Source organism: Podarcis filfolensis (genome assembly GCF_964270895.1).
Source record: "Podarcis filfolensis genome assembly, chromosome: 5".
In the NCBI taxonomy this organism is placed as follows: Eukaryota; Metazoa; Chordata; class Lepidosauria; order Squamata; family Lacertidae; genus Podarcis; species Podarcis filfolensis.
Window position 1 is genome coordinate 55,460,122 of NC_139608.1, and position 14,028 is coordinate 55,474,149.

The following is a 14,028-nucleotide window of genomic DNA, read 5'->3' on the forward strand; positions in this document are numbered from 1 at the left end:
CGGTTGTTTACTTTGTTAAATGGGGGATTTGGAAAAGCTACTTTAATGCAACAAGAACTGACTGTTACTGTGTCCCCCTAGAGGAACTTGGTAATTGTTACAACAGGCCAGGGAATTTTCCACTTCAAATTGGCCAGAGGAATTTTCCATAGTAAAATAAATTCCGGCCGTGGGACTGACCTTGAGCTTCAGATAAAGTGTTATGGCAAACTTGCCACAGGAAAAAACAACAAGATCTGGGAAAATTCGGCAGCAGTGAAGAGCATCAGCATCTGGCCCTTCTGCACCATTAGGGGCAGCACCTGTTCAAACTGATCTAAAAGGAATGGCATCTGAAGATGTAGTAGCTGTGGCATTAGGCAAAATTAGGGAATCTTTGGAAAAACTGAGTAAACAAGTAGCTGAAGCATCAAGCAAAATTGATCAGAATACTACAAGTATCAATAATTTGGGACAGAAGGTGAATTCTAACACAGAATCTATTGAGAAATTACTGCAGGAATCAACTTTGACCCGAAAGACAGCTGAAGAAGCAAAGGAAAAAGCACTGGCCGTTGAAGAAAAGATACCACCGATATGTAGGCAACTCGAGGATCACAAGTCAATGCTATCTATGATTGAACTGAAGGAAAGACAGACAAATTTAAGGATCAGGGCGGTACCTGAACTTGAGAAAGACAACTTAAGTGACTTTCTTATGCATGAATTTGCAGACTTCTGGAACCTAGATTTAGAGAAGCAAGATATTAAGATAGTAAGTGCCTTCAGGCTCGGAAGAGGGGGGAGAAAGAACAGGGTGAGAGACTGTTTGATTACCCTCCGAACAAAAGAGGAAAGAGACAAAATATTGAGTCTGCATTTTCAGAAGACCTTGGAAATATATCAATCAAGAGTGGAGATATTCAGAGACATTCCGAAATACCTCTTGGATCTTAGGTCTAACTACGGAGACCTGGTGAACTTGTTGAGAAGTAACGGTATTGTCTTCAGGTGGGAATTCCCTCAGGGCCTATCTTTTACTTTCAAAGGAAGAAAGTTAAAAATAAGATCAGTGGAAGATAAAGAAAGATTTCTGAAAGACCACGGAGAAGACTTGCAGAAAGAATTTGAAGAAGAGCTAAGAGCACTAAAACCAGGAATATTAGACATATCATCACTATCCTTTGGATTGGAAAACTTAGAGAAAGTGGTACCACTGACAGACCAGGAACAACTGCTGGGTGCAGTTGGAGGAAAAGCAAAGTAACCACGCCATGGCTCTGCAACTATTAAGCTGGAATATTAATGGTTTTAACTCCCCGGAGAAGAGGAAAAAAGTCTTTCATTTCTTGAAAAAGGAACAATTGGACTTGATTTGTTTACAGGAAACACATGTGATAAGGCTGCACAGGAAAGTATTGATCAATAAAAGATTGGGTCAAGAGTTTATTTCATCGGATAAGGTTAAAAAAAGGGGAGTCGTGATTTATGCAAAAGAGAGCCTATCACCGAAATTTATGTTTAAAGATGAACAAGGAAGATTTGTGGCAATTGAAATTCAAGCACAAGGAGAGAAATTTCTGATAGTAGGAGTTTATGCACCAAATGAGGGGAAATCGGAATTTTTTAAAAAGTTGCATGAGACATTGCTGGACTACATGGATTATGACATTATTATGATGGGAGACATGGATGGAGTGGTATCCACAAACATGGACAAGGCACAGAGACAGGTAGTTACTAAAGATGGCAGACTACCAAAAACCTTTTTTGAGATGACTTACAATATGGACATAATTGACATTTGGAGAACAAAGAATCCCTTGGGTAGAGAGGGAACTTTCTTCTCTGAAGCCAAAATGACATGGACAAGAATTGACCAAATTTGGATAACTAGAGGACTGGCTCCTAAGACTCGAAAAGTGGAAATTTGCCCTAAAACTTGCTCCGACCATAATGCTGTGAAAATGGAGATGAAATTAACACCAACTGGTTCCTTCAGATGGAGGATGAATGACACCCTGTTTAGAGATGAAGAGGTTACTAAGAAGGCCCAAAAAACCTTGAGAGACTATTTTGAGATAAATATGAACACTACTACTGAAAAAAGAGTAGTCTGGGACGCAAGCAAAGCAGTTATGAGGGGGTTTCTAATTCAACAGAATGCAATAAAGAAGAGAACTCAAAATGAGAAAAAAGACAAAATTTTGGAAAAAATAAAAGAGGGTGAGAAGAAACTGAGAGCGAAACCAAAGTCACAAGAGATTCTGAGAGAAATAAAGTTATATCAAGTTCAATATATGAAGATGATGAATCAGGAAATAGAATGGAAAATTAAACAGATGAGACAAAGGACATTTGAATCGGCCAATAAATGTGGAAAATTGTTAGCTTGGCAAATGAAAAAAAGACAAAAACTTAACACCATTACTAATTTGGAAGTGGAAGGAAAGAACATTCAGAATCCAGTGGAAATTAGAAAATGTTTCCAGAGGTACTTTAAACAGTTATATACACAAGGGCCACAGAAAGAATTTGATATAGACCAATTCTTAAAAACAAATGGACTACAAAAAATCTCTCAAGAAAACAAGTTAATGTTGAACTATAAAATCACAGAACAGGAGGTGGAAGGTGCCATCCAGAATATGCAGTTGGGCAAATCTCCAGGGCCGGACGGTTTAACCTCAAAATACTATAGATCTCTGAAAGATTGGATAATTCAACCACTAAAGGAGGTTTGTAATGAAATTTTGGAGGGGGGAAAAGCGCCAGAGTCGTGGAAGGAAGCTTATATTACACTTATACCGGAAACTGAGTCTGAAAAGACACAACTTAAGAACTACCGCCCCATATCCCTGCTCAACATGGATTACAAAATTTTTGCAGACATTTTGGCTAAAAGACTAAAAAAAGTATTAGTGGAGGAGATACATAAAGACCAAGCTGGCTTTCTCCCGGGTAGACACTTGTCTGACAACACGAGAAATATAATTAATATTTTGGAGAAACTGCAAGTGAATATTAACACTAAAGCAGTCTTAATATTCGTAGATGCGGAGAAAGCTTTTGACAATATTTCTTGGAGTTTCATGAATAAAAATCTTCAGGGGATGGGGGTTGGTCAAGGTTTTGAAAACGGTATAGGTGCAATTTACTCAGAACAAAAGGCTAAACTAATTGTCAACAATGTGGTGACAGAGGAATTTAAGATAGAGAAAGGGACACGACAAGGCTGCCCAATTTCCCCATTGCTCTTTATTTCGGTCCTGGAGGTTTTGCTAAATATGATCAGAAGGGACCGTTTGATCAAAGGTATACAGGTCGGAGCCAAACAGTACAAATTGAAAGCTTTCGCAGATGATTTAGTACTGACGTTACAGGAGCCAGAATCTAGTACTAAAAGAGTATTAGAACTGATTCAAGAATTTGGTCATGTGGCAGGATTTAAGCTGAACAAGTTAAAAACTAAGGTTCTTGAGAAAAACTTAACACCGATTGAGAAAGAGAGGTTTCAGAAGGAGACAGGTTTAACATTGGATAAGAAAGTGAAATATCTGGGGGTTAATATGACCGCTAAGAACTTAAATTTATTTAAAGACAATTATGAGAAATGTTGGTCAGAAGTGAAAAAGGATCTAGAAATATGGTCAAATTTGAAGCTGTCCTTGTTGGGTCGAATTGCAGCTATAAAGATGAATGTATTGCCAAGAATGTTATTTCTGTTTCAATCATTGCAAATTTTGGACAAAATGGATTGTTTCAAGAAGTGGCAGAGAGATATTTCTAGATTTGTCTGGCAGGGCAAGAAGCCCAGAATAAAATTTAAAATATTAACTGATGTAAAGGAAAGAGGTGGATTTGCCCTGCCAGACCTTAAACTCTACTACGAATCAGCAGCATTCTGCTGGTTGAAAGAATGGCTGCTTCTTGAGAACACAGACATTTTGGATTTAGAAGGTTTTAATAACGTTTTTGGGTGGCATGCATATTTGTGGTACGACAAGGTTAAAGCACATAAAGCATTTAAAAACCATATTGTCAGGAAAGCATTGTTTAATGTCTGGATAAGATATAAGGACCTACTTGAAAATAGAACTCCAAGGTGGTTGTCACCGATGGAAGCAAAGGCTCAGAAAAAGCTCAATATGGAGGCCAAATGGCCGAAATATTGGGAAATTCTGGAACAAGAAGGAGACAAATTGAAATTGCAGAGTTTTGAGAAATTAAAAGATAAAGTGCGAGATTGGCTTCATTATTATCAAATAAGGGAGGCTTACAATTTGGACAAAAAAATTGGCTTCCAGGTGGAAAAATCAAAATTGGAAACAGAACTGTTAGACCCCAAAACTAAGATACTATCCAGAATGTATAACTTGCTGTTGAAATGGAATACTCAGGATGAAACGATTAAATCTGCTATGATTAAATGGGCACAAGATGTTGGACATAATATTATGTTTGCTGACTGGGAACAGTTGTGGACCACAGGTATGAAATTTACGGCATGTAATGCCTTAAGAGAGAATATTATGAAAATGATATACAGGTGGTACATGACACCAGTCAAGCTTGCAAAAATCTACCATTTGCCCGATAATAAATGTTGGAAATGTAAAGATGATGAAGGTACATTCTTTCACCTTTGGTGGACGTGCCCAAGGATTAAGGCTTTCTGGGAGATGATATATAATGAAATGAAAAAGGTATTTAAATATACCTTCTTGAAGAAACCAGAGGCCTTTCTCCTGGGCATGGTCGGCCAATTGGTGTTAAAGAAGGATAGAACTTTTTTTATGTATGCCACAACAGCAGCAAGAATACTTATTGCAAGGTATTGGAAGACACAAGATTTACCCAGTCTGGAAGAATGGCAGATGAAAGTGATGGACTATATGGAATTGGCAGAAATGACTGGCAGAATCCGAGACCAGGGAGAAGAGTCGGTGGAAGAAGATTGGAAGAAATTTAAGGACTATTTACAGAAACACTGTAAAATTAACGAATGTTAAAATGATGCTGGAATGAAACGAAGTGGTTTTAGCAACAATGTTAAAAAGGAGTATGCAAAAATGATTTATTAAATAGATGAAATTATAAGGTTACAATATGTCAAGATAAAGAACTAAGATAAAAACAAAGAGGGAAAGGATTTGCTGAATTAACCATTCGAAATGGAATACAAAAAAGGGAGGTGTGAGGAGGTCAGGGAAACAAGTGAATGAAAAATAAGACATTGAAAGATGGACTTTTTTTTACTGTTTTTTCTATTTTCTTTTTCTTTTTTTCTTCTTTCTATTCTGTATCTTTTTTATTGTTTGTATTTTTTCTGTATTATTTTATTATTTTTGTAAACTCTCAAAATTTGAATAAAATATCATTTAAAAAAATAAAAAATAAGTCTTCTATTAAAAAATAATTCTAGAAAAGTGTTTCAATGCTAATTTGAAGACTGCTTAATAATTATAAATGGGATCACAAAATGGCACCCACCACAACATGCATTGTGAATCTGTGTTGAGCCTCAAATGGTCCCACTCACAGCAGCCATGGCACAATCACCAGGGTGGACAGAACACAGAAGGATAGGGAAAGGACAGTACTTCTAACAGTATGGAAAGCCAGCTGCAATCTGCTTATAGCTTTCGAAGGAAGAGAAGTGATTGAGTTGCACTAGGAACCACCCATCTGGAAGCAGATTTATACTGCTTCCCCCCCTTCTTTTTTTCCTCTCCCTTTTTTGCTGTGTCTTTCAGATTGCAAACTGCTGTCATAACTTTTCCAGCTGAAAAGCAGAATTAAAATGCTTTAATTAAATAGTGTATGGGTAGGATGAATCCGTTCACAGCTGCAATTTGTGGCCATATTCCCCCGACAATATGGGGAAGCATGGTGGAGTCCTGTCACTCAAAAATTCCCCCCAGGAAATGTGATGTTCCTCGTTCTTATTTATAAGCACCTGGACAGGAGACTTACAAACTTCAGCAAAGTGTCCTCCCTTCCCCACCTCACTTTTTGCACATATTGCAATTGACTTTGCCGGACAGTTTATTAAATCGCCTTTATGGGTGTGATATCATCATCAGTAATATTGGTAGCTGTTCCTAATTTGAGCCAGCACTATTTGAGGTAGTATAAAATGCTGATATAATGACATACTGCAATAAGGAGTAGTTAAGAGAAAACTGTTTCTGAAACCTGTATTTTTTTATACAAAATGTCAGTGAAATTTAGAATGAAGTCTTTATCCAAAGTTCACCTAAAAAGAAAACTTCATATTTTCTGTTGGAAAACCAAGGCAGTTACACTGTTTCCAGTTCTTCCTCCAAAGCAGAATGTGGGTGTTGGCAGTTCCTCCAGAAGATGAAAGCCTGCTAACCATAAGAAAAATGCTTTTGTTAGGAAAAAATGAAGCTATATCCTCATTCGATAGCTACTTATATTAATTCGAAATGGAGCACAGACAAATTAGAAGACTCTACAGTACCACTTTCTATAGACTTGTATGTTTTATATCGCTGACCGATATTGCCAAGGTAAGATTTAGTCCTCGTATTATAAACAGACAACAGGCTGCTATCATGCCAGTAATTCCAATTTTCCCCAACCACCAATGTCAATAATTACTTCTGGAATCAGAAAACAGCTTGGGGACCAGAAAATCCAAAGTCTATTTACCTTCTGTAAATACAAACTTGGTTAATTTATCTGCAAGAATGCCTTCTCCTCTATCAACCTGCCTGTGATGGCTCAGGTTAGCAAAAAGTACATCTGAATTCCAAGTATTCAGGCAGAAACCATCTTCACAGAAATTCACACACAATTGAGCATATTAAGCATCAGCCCTAGAACAACTTTGCAGTGGTTGCTCTATCTATATCGATTCAGGCTGAGCAGGTTAAGTCGGGACACAAAGCTCTCTCACTAGTACTGTATCTTAATATCCGAAATACCTTAAAGAGAGGCATGCACTCACCTTCTTTGAACTCTTTGAGCAGCTCCTCTTTGGTCCAGTTACAAGACGTTATGATGAAAAAGCCTCCAGGCTTCAACACTCTGTGCAGGGAATTCACATATTGCTTCCTCTTCTGTGCTGCGTTGTCTGGGTTCAGACTGATTGCGTCAAAAGTCCCTTTATCAATGCAAACCTGAAAGTCTGATAATGCATCTGATGGATTTAAAATATCTTCTACCTGTAGAAGGTAGTTATAGCTGTCAAACCTCTTACTGCAATCATTACTTAATATTTCCTATCAGGTCTACTATGCCTATGCCTTCCTAGGATCATAGAAAGAAAAGAAGTACAGAACACTCCTAAACCAGGCATTCAGGGATATTTTATTTATTTGCTTGTTTAGTTATTGCTGCATCATTCATCAACAACATCTACAGGGCAGTTTACAAAACACTTCTCGTAAGAACAGTAAAATACAGACTAATTAAAAAAAGAAAACATAAAATCAACGTAAGGCAGCATAAAATCAGCAATATAATGTGATGGAGACATCTAGATCTTAATCCCATACATGGGAGACTGAGGTCACAGGACAACAACCCTGAAAGAATAAGCTCTGAATCTTGGTTGTGTAAACAAAACCTGGTAGGCAATGTATTCCGTGTAGTGCCAAAAAAAAAACATTTTATACCACTTTTTAGTCTAGAAGAGATGAGGCAATCTCCACATATGGGAGTAATTGGTCCAGGGTCATACACAGTACAAACCTATTCAGAAGAAAGTCCCGCTATGTTCAATGAAACTTCTAGGTAAGTGTGAAAACAAAAAGCCTCGCCTGACATTTTCCCCAATTTCAACGTTTGGTATTCAGTTGAAGACTGGCTTTGGAAATTCCATTTACCGTACTTTTCTCTCTATAACACGCAGATTTTTTCTCCTAAACTTTTGCCTTCCTTTCCTCCCTAACCCGTTAAACCCATCTCCTGCATTCTTAGCCAGCTGCTTCTCTGCACACCCCTCTTGTGCTCCTTGTCCCTTCTGTATTTTTCCTTCCCTCCCAACTTAAAATGTGGCTACAAAGCATGGATCCACATGGATCCTCAGGATCTTTGCATTGCATCACCCCAAATTCACCATCAGATCACATAGCATGTCCATGGCTACAGCCTGCACCAAAAAAATCATGCACCCACTGTTGCCTGGGGCTGCAATGGTGCAAAAACGTGGTTACAAAGCATGGCTCTACATGGATCCTCAGGGTCTTTGCATTTCGTCACCCCAAATTCACCATCAGATCACATAGCATGACCATGGCTACAGCCTACACCAAAAAAATCACGCACCCACTGTTGCCTGGGGCTGCAATGGTGCAAAAACGTGGTTACAAAGGATGGATCCACAGGGATTCTCAGGATTTTTGCATTGGGTCACCCCAAATTCACCATCAGATCACATGTCTGTGGCCACAGCATGAAGCACAAAAATGATACATCCACTGTTTCATTCAGAATTTCCCCCCCTTGTTTTCCTCCTCTAAAAACGATGTGCGTGTTATGGTCAGGTGCGTGTTATAGAGCGAAAAATACGGTAGTTTTCATAACCAACACCCAATGATAGACCTTCCCTCAGTAAATGTGTCTAAGCCCATATTAAGGCCATTTAAATTAGTGCCCATCACAACATCTTGTGGCAAAAAATTCTATGTAAAGAAGCGCACAAGGAAACTTTTGAAACTTTCAAAAGGGGGGTGGGGCTCAGGCTTTTGCTTTATGACAGAGGAAGAAAAATTCTATTTATGCTCTCACTGCAACATGCCTAATTTTATAAATGTCCATCCCTCAGTTATTTTTTTTCCTAAGCTATTCCAAATTTTTAGCCTTTTTTATAGGAAAAGCCCTCCTATCCCCATAATTTTATCATTTTGCATCCATGAAGACTTACCTGCAACTTAATGTGAGGCAACCCTTCTTTTTCCATTATGCTTTTTGAAAGCTGCACTGCAGGCAAAGAATAGTCAACTCCTGTAAGATTGGTATAACCAGATTTGGCCTAAAGAGAGGAAAAGTCCATTAAGCCCTAAATGTTTCATTGGCTTACGAGTAGATTTTCATGGCATTTACTTTGAAGAAAATCTATACAGTGGTACCTCTGGATGCGAACGGGATCCGTTCTGGACCCCCTTTCGCATCCTGAAGTGAATGCAACCCGTGCGTGCGCGGGTCGCGATTTGTCGCTTCCACACATGCGCGTGACATCATTTTGAGCATCTGCACATGCGCGAGCGGCGAAACCAGGAAGTAACACGTTCCATTACTTCCAGGTTGCCATGGAGCGCAACCCAAAAACGCTCAACCCGAAGCTACTTCAACCTGAGGTATGACTGTACAAGATTGAAACATGGCAGCAAACAATGCCAAGTTCTAGAAGAAAATGCAACAAAGATCATGCACTTGTGCATCAAAGATGCTAAACTGCAGGACATATTTTACAAGAGAGATATTATAGCATTAAATCTCAGGTGCATGCATGCAATACCTTCGCTCTGTTTTTCTTCTAAACTTCATATCCTTTGTGGGATCCTTATGTTTCAGTCCTGCATAGTCACAGCTAGCTTAGATCACTGTGAAAAGTCAACCAAGCTTCAGGCCTACACTATACCTTAAAATAGTTCCTTATATTTATTCCTGCTTTTATTCCAGAGGACCCATGAAAGAATCGGATTCCATTTCAATTTTTAGGCTGACAAAATTGTTAAAGGCTAATTCACTGTATTAAAGGCAAGGCTGAACATTAAGTGTTACTGATAACACTCCATGTGAGAAGAAAAAGGGGGAAATCTCATGTGGGATCCCAAAACCGCACTCAGTTCACCCTGCAAATATTGGGGGGGAGGATTGGATGAGGCTATTCCCTGTATCTTTCCCCACCCAAAGCCACATTGTGTCAGGCTACAGCACTGAAACAAAATACACAACAATAAAGGTAGTTATATTGGCCCACCACTTAAAATTAGGCTACAGAATTGTTAATGTAAGCGCTGTCTAGTTTTCAGTGTTCCTTTTTCCATTTACCAAGGTGCTTTTTACCTAAGGGTGAAAACAGATCTGGGCAACAACCGGGTTTTGTTTTTCTAAAAAATGAAGGATCAGCAATCTTATGTTTCTCCTTTGCAGCACAGATACAACTTAAATTCAGCAATGCAACTAACAGAGCTTCATTTGTATGTTCAATACTGCCAGCAACATTCCATCTTAAGACCATTTATTGGTGTCAACTTTTTTTCTCTCTCCTCTTCCCTTTGTATTGTTTACCATTTTGCCTGATACAAGTTCTGGAGAACTCAAAAACTTTCTCACTATTTAGTAACATTTGGTTGGCCCAATAAAGCTATTGCTCTAATCTAGTTCTTGGAATTTTAAGTAGTATAGCAGCTGGAGGATATTGGGCAAATGTAAAAGATAATTTGAGCTGAAATTCAGGAAAGCTAAAATTGCCTTGGCTGCTTAAGGAAGCAAGCATGAAAGACCACAAGGACTATTTCTACATAACAAAGTTTGAACACCTTCCATGGGTGAGTTCAAGCTGTAATCTGGAAAGACTACTGAGCGGTGCATCAGAACAATATTACAGCGATGTATTTGTGGATTTCATAAACTGGCTCAGAATGGGGTGCTTTCAAAGGCAACACTGACACAAAAGAAGTGGTTATGTGTGCAAAATCAATTTTTCACCTTTCTAGTGCTATGTGACATCCATAGTCTTAAATCAACCTTACCAGAAGACAGATACTAGTTGAGGTCAGGTCACACATCTCACTACAAAGGAGATGTAAAATCTCTCTCTCTCTCTCTCTCTCTCTCTCTCTCTCTCACACACACACACACACACACACACACACAAAATGTTAATTCAGACAGCAATTTAAGACCTACTTGTTCAGACAGGCCTTTGGAACATAACTGGAGTGAGACTGTTTGTATAATAATGTAACACTGATTATTATTGCATGTTGTATTGTGCACTGCAGTTCTACTTTTATTTTTAATGCTGTATTTTTAATTGTTAGCTGCCTTAGGTTCTCATCAGAGGAAGAGTAAGGGTATAGGAAATAAACTCAGAATTCAGTGTAAGACATGAAACCATTTTAGATACTCTGGGCTGATTTTGTGATGCTTCTTCTTTTGATAATATTTTATTTATTTATTTCATAGCATTTATACGCTGCTTAATTGTAAAATAAAACCCTCAAAGCAGTTTAAAACTTTTGGATGTTTAAAGCTACAAACACACAATAATTTTTATGCAACTGAACTGTAAAAATTCATTTTCAGAATGAATTCCTATGGTTCAATAATGGAGATGGAGATAGGCCACTGAAGTGTTAAATTACATGGACGTTGTGCATTTTAACTAATGTTTTAACTCTTGCTTACTCTGTCACTAGATTTAGATTTGCATCGAAAAACACCAGATTTACAAATACCAACCAATTCAACCAGCAGAACACCGTTTCCTGTTCCAATGTCAAGCACAGAGCTGTCCAGGGGTATCTTTTGCTTTTCTATCCATCTAATTAAACGAGTCATGCTTTCTTCACCAAACCTAATCAGAAACAGAGGTTCAGGTAACTAACACTGTTAGACTACACAAAACAAAGGCAAACGAACATTGTCAATCTCATGCAATGCATCCACTTCATGATGGCATCAATCTCAAGGGATCACATTGCAAGTTAGTTTGGCTTAATTTTGTAAGCGAACGGATGGCTCTGAAACCTGCTGGGTTAACATTACAGAAGATGAGATGGGTTTTGTGTTTTTGTTTTTTAATCTATAGAAACACAAAGCAGCAGTGCAACTTTGTCTATGCACTTATTCAATTTTTGACAAACATCAGGGATATGAACAATTGGCCTCTACCAAGCAGACTGTAGCCAGCAATTCATTTGCCACATAAAAAACAGATGCCACATGATAATTAGCTATTTAAATTTGCAACAGGTTTAGCCTAGACGAGCTGGTGTTTTTAATGAAAACCTCTGCATCACATTACCAGTAGTCTAAGCAAAACAGCAGATGTACCATTTTATTTTATTGCATGCACTTTTACAAAGAAAATGCAGAAACATTTAATGCAGCATGTTATGTTGTTACTGACACTTGCCAGATCTCACCAAGAGCACCATTTTCCTTAAAATTTTTCAGTTCATGTTCATATGCTGCATCCCAACTACAGGGAGAAAACAACATGAAAGTTAACATTGCAAAGGCTTCATATCTCGTAATCCAATAGTGAGGAAGGACTACATAAGGAAATAGGGGCTACCCTGTTACCAGAGAAACCCAGAGCCCATCCTTTACCTGAACCCTACCCACCAGTGATCCAAAACTTGATCCAGTCCCAGTGAAGTTGCAGAATATGCCAATTAACGTAAGAGTAAGCCCCACTGAATGCAGCAGTACCTCCTTACAAGTAAGTGTACACAGGAGAGCACTGCATGATTTATCGTCCCCCCACCCCCCAAAAATATACCACATCTTACAATGACTATGTTTTCAAACCTTAAAAACAAGTCGCCCCAGGGTGTCACGGCACACTGGCTGACAACCTACATATGCAAAAAGTAAGCAAATTAACATTTGCAAGTAAAGGAAGTTGTGCTCCTCTGGTAAAACTTATTAACCAGACGCCTACGGGAAACCAGTGAACAGGACACAAGCGCAACACAACTTTCCCTGCTTGAGTCCTCGCCACAGTTATTCAGAGGAATACCACATCCAAACTAAACTTACATTTTTAGTTTCTAAAATGAAATATACCACTTGGTTCAAGCCAGCCTAATAGTCACACATTTTACCTAGAACTCTCTCACACCAATCCCAGATGTGAGATTCTGCACATGCCCTTAGGTGCCCTTTCTACACCATATAGTCCAGAGTATTCTAGGCCCAAGAAAGGCCCTGAACCTGTACTTAATCAGGTTCGACAAGATCAGTCGACAAAAGCTTTACCAACACACATGCACAAACTTACTCTGAATTCATTCATAGGGCCGATATTAAAAACCATATTGCCATATTGTACGGAGTTGCATTTAACAGAAACTTCACATTTCCCCCTCCACCGATTTGTATGCAGTTGGCAGGTAATGCTGTGCATTTCCGAATGCAACCACTGTTCACATATAATTTAAATCAAATAAAAAAATACAACACTTCCCCATAGGACAAGATTTAAATCCCTTGTTTCCGTTTTGCTTTTTGAAACCGTGCAGCTGACCATTTTAACGGGTTAGTCTAAAAACAAATGAAGTTGTTTTAAAATAATAACGAGGTAGGTTTTTCGTTCCTTTATATGATGATGATGGTGATGCTATTTTGTACATCATTAAAAGCAAGTGGGGGGGGGACTCCGGCAAGTCATCAGGACACTTAGTTTCGCCACTGAACCAGAGGACTTATTCAATTAGGGCGTCTAGGACCAATCTAGGTTAAGCTGAATACAGGTCCCATTGCAGTAAAGGCAAGTCGAGTCCCATTGACTTCAAGGAGAATCGAGCTCCATCAACGGGATTTGGATTCAGCCCAAACGTCGCGAAGGGAAGACGAAGCCTCCCGCGGAGCCTACAGTCCAGCCGCTCCCCACGCGGCGGCGCAGCACTCACTGCTCTATGGTGCCCAGGGCCGAAGGGCCGAACTCCTCCTCCCGGGCGCCCATTGCCGAACGGCGGCCAGCCCGATCGCGACAGGAAGCAGCGCGCTGCCAACCCAGCTCTTTAATCTTTGCCTCTCTAGGCTGCTGGAGGACCTGCCCTTCCTTGCTCCTTTAACCTCTTCCTGTGGGGTTTTGAGGGTAAGGCTGGGAAGCATCAGCTGTTTCCGAGGCTACAGTTGCCGCGGCGGGAAGAAAAGGGAGAGAGAGAGACAGAGAGAGAGAGAGAGAGAGAGAGAGAGAGAGAGAGAGAGAGAGAGAGAGAGAGAGAGATACCTACCATGCCCCGCCCCCATTACGTCACCTCTTCTCTAACTCAGCTCTGGGGAAGAGGAAGCGGTTCAACCTCCATTGCAGTCAATAGGAGATTTCCTATAATTGGC

At 39.3% G+C, this 14,028-nt stretch overlaps 1 protein-coding gene across 2 annotated transcripts; it reads right to left on the minus strand.

Moving 5' to 3' along the window:
• Positions 1-6,165: 6,165 nt before the first annotated feature.
• Positions 6,166-13,729, minus strand: EEF1AKMT2 (EEF1A lysine methyltransferase 2). 2 transcript variants are annotated; one of them, XM_083617083.1, is made up of 6 exons: positions 13,599-13,729; positions 12,092-12,163; positions 11,422-11,536; positions 8,876-8,983; positions 6,956-7,172; positions 6,166-6,350 (listed from the first exon to the last, which is right to left on the minus strand). In XM_083617083.1, the coding sequence occupies exons 1-6, from the start codon at positions 13,649-13,651 to the stop codon at positions 6,253-6,255; spliced, it is 663 nt and encodes a 220-aa protein (XP_083473209.1). In that variant the 5' UTR covers positions 13,652-13,729; the 3' UTR covers positions 6,166-6,252. The 2 variants fall into 2 exon arrangements, with proteins under 2 accessions (XP_083473209.1, XP_083473208.1); XM_083617082.1 differs by having other exon boundaries at positions 6,166-6,353.
• Between the last annotated feature and the right edge of the window lie 299 nt (positions 13,730-14,028).

Excerpts from the sequence above, each read along its gene's own strand:
- EEF1AKMT2 (XM_083617082.1), bottom strand. The coding sequence starts at position 13,651 with ATGGGCGCCCGGGAGGAGGAGTTCGGCCCTTCGGCCCTGGGCACCATA. Across the intron at positions 11,537-12,091 it reads CTTGGTGAGATCTGGCAAGT|GTTTGGTGAAGAAAGCATGA; the intron begins GTCAGTAACAAC and ends GTTTCTGATTAG. Across the intron at positions 6,354-6,955 it reads GCTCAAAGAGTTCAAAGAAG|CAGGCTTTCATCTTCTGGAG; the intron begins GTGAGTGCATGC and ends TCTTATGGTTAG.